Consider the following 6,902-nt stretch of genomic DNA (forward strand, 5'->3'; position numbering starts at 1 on the left):
TGTTAATGTCCCCTACTATTATTGTACTAAACTATCCATCTCTCCCTTAAGTCAGTCAACATTTGCATTATATATTTAGGTGCACCTACATTGGGTGTGTAGATGTTTACAAGTTATGTTTTCTTGTTGGATTGAATCCTTTATCATTATAAAATGCTCTTCTTTGTTCCTCATTACAGTCTTTGACTTTTTTTTTCCATTTGCATGAAATATCTTTTTACATTTCTTCACTTTGTATGTCTTTTGATCTAAGCTATAGGCCATTTATATGCAGGTCTTATTATTTTATCTATTCAGCCACTGTTTTTTGATTGGACTGTTTAAGTCAATTTACATTTAAAGTAACGATTGATAGGTATGCCGTTCGTTACTGCCATTTTATTATTTTTTCCCGTTGTTTTTGTGTATCTTTGTTTCTTCTCTTACACATTAATGACTTTCTATAGTGTTATGTTTGAATTCCTTTTTCTTTTGTGTGTGTATCTCATAGATTATTGGTTTACAGTTAACGTGTACTTTGTACATAACAGGGTATATTTATAACAGTCTGTTTTAAGTTGATAGTTGCTTTCAGAACATATTCTAAAATATTTTCTACTTCCTACATTTATGTTTTTGTCATGTTTTACCTATTTTATGTGTTTGTGTGTAACCCTTAATTTATTATTGTATATATACATAATTTTCCCACTTTTGCCTTTAATCTTCATATTAGCTTTATAACCAGTTGATTTTCTACCTTTACTAACTATTTGTCTTGGAGATTTTTGGATAAGTTTCTCTGTCTCATTTTGGCTGACACTATGTTTTTAAAAAATTAATTGAGGTAACATTGGTTAATAACATTATATAAATTTTGGGTGTACAACTTTGTATCTGTATACTTGATCACATGCTTACCCTCCAAAGTCTAGCCTCCTTCCATCACTACATGTTTGGCCCCCCCTTACCCTGTGTGATATCGCCACCCCCATCACCTCTGGTAACTATCATTCTGTTGTCTGTATCTATGAATATGGCCTTTTTTGTTTGTTGCTTTTTGTTTTATATCCTACAAATGAGTAAATCACATTTCTTGTCATTTTGCATGTGATTTTTCACTTAGCACGATATCCTCACACTCTATCATTGTTGTCATAAATGGCAATATTTTACTTTTTATGGATGGATAAATGTACTGTTATAGAAATGTACTGTATCTTCTTTATCTAGTTATCCAGCAAAGGACATTTAGGTCGTTTCCCTATTTTTGACTATTGGGAATAAATGCTGCAATCAACATAGGGATATGTTCATTACAATTGTTTTCAAATATTTGAGTAGATTCCCAAAAGAGGGAGTCCTGTGTGATATGGTAGCTCTATCTTAATTTTTTGAGAAACTTTCATACTGTTTTCCACAGTGGCTGCAACAACTTACATTCCCACCAGCAGCGTATGACTTTTCTTTTTCTCCACCTTCACTCTAACACTTATTGGTAACAGCTATTTCACTGGGTATGAGGCATTATCTCATTGTGATTTTGATTTGCATTTCCCTTATGAGTAGTTATGTTGGGTATCACTAGTAAATGGGATTAATTTCTCTGATATTGGTGTATAGAAACATGACAAATTTCTGTATATTAATTTTATATCCCAATACTTTACTGAATTCATTTATTGTATTAATTTTTCAGTGAATTCTTTAGGGTGTGTGTGTGTGTGTGTATCATGTCATCTGCAAATAGTGAGTTTTACTTCTTCCTTTCCAATTTGGATGCCTTTTCTTTTTGTCAGATTGCTATGACTAGGACTTTTAATACTATATTGAATACCAGTGAGAGTGGGCATCCTTGTCTTGTTTTTGATGTTAGAGGAAAAGCTTTCACCTTTTCACTGTTGTTTATGATGTTAGCTCTGGCCTGTCGTGTATAGTCTTTCTCACTTTGAGGTACGTTACTTCTTATGCCCACTTTGTTGAAATTTTTTTTCATAAATTAATGTTGGATTTTGTCAAATGTATTTTCTGCATCTACTAAATTGATTATATAATCTTTATCCTTGGTTTTGTTGATATGATGTATCACATTGTTTTGTGATATTGAACCTTTCATTCCTGATATAAACCCCGCTCAATCATGCTGTATAATCCTCTTAATTATTGAATTTGATTCACTAATATTATATATTGTTGAGGATTTTCTGCATTTCTTCTGCTTTTATTATCAGTAATGCTGGTCTTGTAGAATGATTTTGAAAGCACTCCTTCTTCCCCTTCTGGTAGGGCAACCGTATGTGCTAGTGCTGAAGTGCCCTACCAGTGGGGCGCTTGCTCCACATGCACATGCAGGAGTCCCCACTATCTCTGTACTTTGTCTGAGTGGGAGGACCCCACATGCACGTGTAGCCCAGTAGGTACACACAGCAGTGCCCTGCAATATTTGCTAGATTAATTTCTGGGTGGGGGGACTCTGTGCATGCACGCTATGGCAGCCTTCTGTTCCTGCTGGAACTAGATCCTGAGCTATGCCTAGCGACCTGCTACAGCAGCCCAACAGCTTGGCTAGAGACCCTGGCTAGAGCTCCCCTCCCACTTACTATCCAAGGGAAACAAACGGATCCCTCCAGCCCTGCAGAGTTCCCCCAGCTTTAGGACAGCTTTCACAGTTCCCCAACCCTCTCTATGTGCAGCTGACCCTCAGTTGTCTCACAGGAGGAACTGTTCTAAATTCCAATGGTGTACATTCGATGTGTTCTTTGGAGAGGGTGAGCTCAGTGTCCTCCTATATGGCCATCTTGGACTCACTTCTGAAGCCAGTTACTTTATTGCAGAACTTTTCAGAATGTCTACTATACTAATGAGTGTTGTCAAACTCCAAGAGGAAAATATATGCAGCATTTTCTAAATTTGTCCATCTATTGCTGAAAGAATTCAGCAATTGTCACAAAGCTGTCATCCAATTCAAAATACCCTTCCACTGTGCAGACATACATCTCTGCAAAGTAATCAGAGACACCTCCATGATCCCTTCTTCTTTCTTTAAACAGCGTTTGCCATCTATCAGTCACTGCCGTATTTTGAATCATTTGGCACTTACTCCACAAAACTGCCCTTTGACTTATCCATCTATTTCCCGTATGTGCTGAAAATATATCTCATCATGCTCTTTATGGGTAAGTGTCTTTTCTGTTTTGTTTTTGCATTCCTCCTGTTTTGGTTTGTGCTGTCATCTACCTTAACAAAGAGGTCTACAAATATGGGAAAGGACAAAAAGGAAGCCTGAAACAATGAATTAGATCTTGATAGTAAAGCACCTTGAAATTATAATACTTTTTTTCAACACATCACATGATCAAATGAATAAGAGATGAACTAGAACAGTTTTATTAGTGGAAAACCTAACTGCTGTGTGTGAAATATAGAAGTTTTGACCATAGACACAGGTATCTACAAAAAAAAATCTAGATGTCAAATTGAGCAACCTTGTCTATTTCTGGTTTTCCCATTTATCTTTATTTGCTTTTCTGTTTGTTTGGCCTTATGTGCTAGCACTTCCCAGTAGGCAAGTGGGAGAAGGTGCTAAAGACTCAAGAAAAATGCATGCAACAAAAAATACAGTTGAAAAATTTGATCAATTCATTTTTTTCCAGAAAACTGGGAAAAAGTCTTCCATTATGAAATTTTAGCTTCCCTAGCTCTAACCATCACACATCCTCGAGATAATGAGTACTTCTAGAAGGTAACAATGATCAGATATATAAGAACAACACGTGAAAGAGAAGACAACTGAAACATTAGGGGGCAAGACAGCTACTTTAAAGACAGGGAAAAACTCCTTGCAATGAACAAAACAGTGAGATGGGAAGTTTGCTTTACTTTCCTTCTGTAGAAAATCTGGACACTTGTTAAGCATTCCTTCCTCAAATCTGCCCTGCAAGGGTCTTGCTTTGGACTCCAGGCAACGCTCTAACTGCAACAGTCCTGTTAAAACAACAGTCCTTTCCAAAGGAATGGCTAATCAGTCTTTCTTACTTTTTAACAGTCCTGTTAAAACAACAGTCCTTTCCAAAGGAATGGCTAATCAGTCTTTCTTACTTTTACCATTTCCTTATCACATTAGGTATGTATTTTACCTACAGTCATCTTTACTCAGAAAGAAGAGACATCCTCAGAGTCTCTTCCATGAAAAAGAAGAAAACGTGAGGCACACTGTTCTGATGTGACACAAGACAAAACAGGCCTTATGGATTCTGCTGCAGCAAAGTCAACACAGGAAGAATTTTGGTGGGAAAGTACCCAGTATTTGACAACAACCTGTGACAGCAGTCTTTGATTCTCACACATTATATTTTCAAAATGTATACTCTGAAAATGTGTTTCTCTAAAGCTGTGGATTTTGTACAAGTTAAATTTATATTGTATGAAGCCTGATTATTTTGCTGTAAGGGTAATGAGAAATAGATTAACTAGAGTAGATTCAATTAAATTGAGAAACCAAAGCTGTTAATCTAACTTACATCTATTTCTTTCACTTCTGGATTTGCAAGTAGCAGCAGATCCATAGGAGGGCAGTGATGTGAAACACGCTCTGAAGTTGTCTAGAATAACATATTTTAGTTATTTTAGTGTGCAAAGAGAACAGGTGCCCTTTACAAACTTTAGGTAACTTAGTCTACTTTCCTCCAATATGCTGCTGAAATACACATCTGGAGTCACCAAAATGAAGATAAAGAACTAGAGAAACTACACTTAACTGGGTCATTATAAGAAATTAAAATTTCATTACTAAATAATACTTTAATTTTTTAAAGCAAATTACCTGAAGAACCTTCCTCCTTCCTAAAATGAAAGCCCAAAAAGAAACACAGGTAACTTTATGATTATGGTAATTTTGAAATAGGGATGTGCATTGATAATAATTTGAGGTATCTACAACAATTATAAGATCTGTAATTTCCTATGGTGACATAGTCACAATTGTTAGTGTAATTGTGGTTGGTTGCTTATATTAAAATTGACATACTAAATTTCATTAGAGATTTGTGAAAATAAGGGTATACTTTCTTCTCCCACTCAAGTTCATGTTCCGAGGTTAAGTAAACAAGAGAGGAGCCATCTAGCCAATTGGATATCACCAAGATTGCAAACTTCATTCCTTTGGCTATCTATTTTAACTGTTTCCATCAAATCTCCATTTTGTTTTATTCAGTGTGATCAAAGGCTTAGTTTCTCAAATCTAATTAATATAAAATAGGAACCATTAGATATTTTGAAAGCTTAAGATATAACTTTTAAATGATCTTTCTTTGGAGTTTCAAATGCCAAGGTGAATTACCTGAATTTCCAAGTAATCCAAGCAAAGGAACAATAATCACAGCAGCAGTGCCTGTGGTGAAGGAAAAAAAAAGGAAAACTGCACCAAATCAACTGCTGTGGAGAATTTACTTCATCACTCAGCAAAAGTCTACTAAAAATGCAACACACACACTCATATGTAATGTCAGAGTCCCTGAGCTTTTCCTTTATCATAGCTGAAACAAGACAATAACAAACACTTCCAGCATGCTCATTCAGTTAGATGAGTTTTATTTTACTGTAGTATGCTTTCCATGAAACACTCTTATCCTGGCCTTAGCTTTTGATCCAATAAACACGTTAACCTTAGTAGAAGGAGTTGAGCCCCAGTCGGCTGCATACACATGCCTATGTTCACTCAACAAGAAACACTTATTTTGTGCCAAAATGTGGGAGACACAGGTTAATGTGATTAAACCTTTACCAGGCTTCCTGCAAACATGTTTGTTATTAAAGAATGTACCACATCTGCCCTGGCCGGTGTAGCTCAGTGGATTGAGCGTGGGCCTGCAAACCAAAGGGTCATCAGTTTGATTCCTGGTCAGGGCATCAGTTGGGGTTGTGCGAGAGGCAAGCAATTGAAGTTTCTCTCCCTCTTTCTCCCCTTTCTCTGAAAATAAAATCTTAAAAAAAAAGTTTTCTGTGCATTTTCTTATACTTAAATCGTTTTTCAAGATACTCAGTGGGAATTATTAACCAACTAATCTATCTTTGTTAAAGTATCTGGCATTTTAAATCTTGCTTTAATGAAGGTTAGTCAATTCTCTATGAAAATCAATTAGTAAAAACATCCCATGTAGGAGTCCACTGCATACTTACTTCGCGGTACTCAGCTGAACCATGGGGACCTGTGAGAACAGATGCAGTCTGGAGTTAAGAACACTGGTTTTGACTGGAAATCCAGCTCCAATATTTATGTACTGAGTAAATCCCCAAGTTCCAGTTTCCGTAACTGCTTAAGGTGGTTGTGAAGAGCAGATGAAGGATGGTGCATTAAACCTTTGTAAATTATGAAGGGCTACACAGTAAAAATTTTGTGTCGTGTTTCCTGGATGCTCTCCTTTATTGCATGATGGTTTCCTGATTTATATTTTCTGAACATAAGCTCCATGAGGACAGGCATGTCCTGTCTTGTTTACTTTGCATCTTAGAGGCTTCTTTGGTGGTGCATTGTAGACACAATTGTTTTGCAAATCTGACTTTATGGATTACTACTAGTACATCCAGAAAAGAAAAAGTCTAAGAAATCTAGCAAATTAGGTGATGTTTCCATTATATTTGATTAATCTTAGCATACCTTATGTTCAAAAGAAACCTAATATAGTTTAAAAACAATTTATATAAGTATCTTAATGCGCTACTACTTGCTTCTGTGTTTTAAATGTTAAAGAGAACACTTGACTGATTAAGAAATTTCCATTACCTTACTAAGTCCCAATGTACATAGCAGGCCTGTATTCAAGTGTTACAGCTACTATTTTCAGAAAACACATAAAAGTGGTAGCATTTCTATTACATTTTAGAATTTAGGAAGCATATTTTTGGATTCTTTTAACCCTCACAAC

The 6,902-nt window shown here is 35.8% G+C and overlaps 1 protein-coding gene across 2 annotated transcripts in view; it reads left to right on the forward strand.

The window, feature by feature from the left end:
• Positions 1-6,384, forward strand: part of HACD4 (3-hydroxyacyl-CoA dehydratase 4) — a 30,276-nt gene extending 23,892 nt beyond the window's left edge. For both annotated transcript variants that reach the window (XM_045840188.1, XM_045840187.1), the window contains 2 exons: positions 3,030-3,155; positions 4,103-6,384. In XM_045840188.1, coding sequence (XP_045696144.1) covers positions 3,030-3,155; positions 4,103-4,185 — 209 coding nt within the window. In that variant the 3' untranslated portion in view covers positions 4,186-6,384. The remainder of the gene's footprint in view (positions 1-3,029; positions 3,156-4,102) is intronic.
• Positions 6,385-6,902: the final 518 nt, after the last annotated feature.

The sequence above is a fragment of the Phyllostomus hastatus genome, unplaced genomic scaffold (assembly GCF_019186645.2).
Source record: "Phyllostomus hastatus isolate PE091 unplaced genomic scaffold, TTU_PhHast_1.1 phas_contig_34, whole genome shotgun sequence".
Taxonomy (NCBI): domain Eukaryota; kingdom Metazoa; phylum Chordata; class Mammalia; order Chiroptera; family Phyllostomidae; genus Phyllostomus; species Phyllostomus hastatus.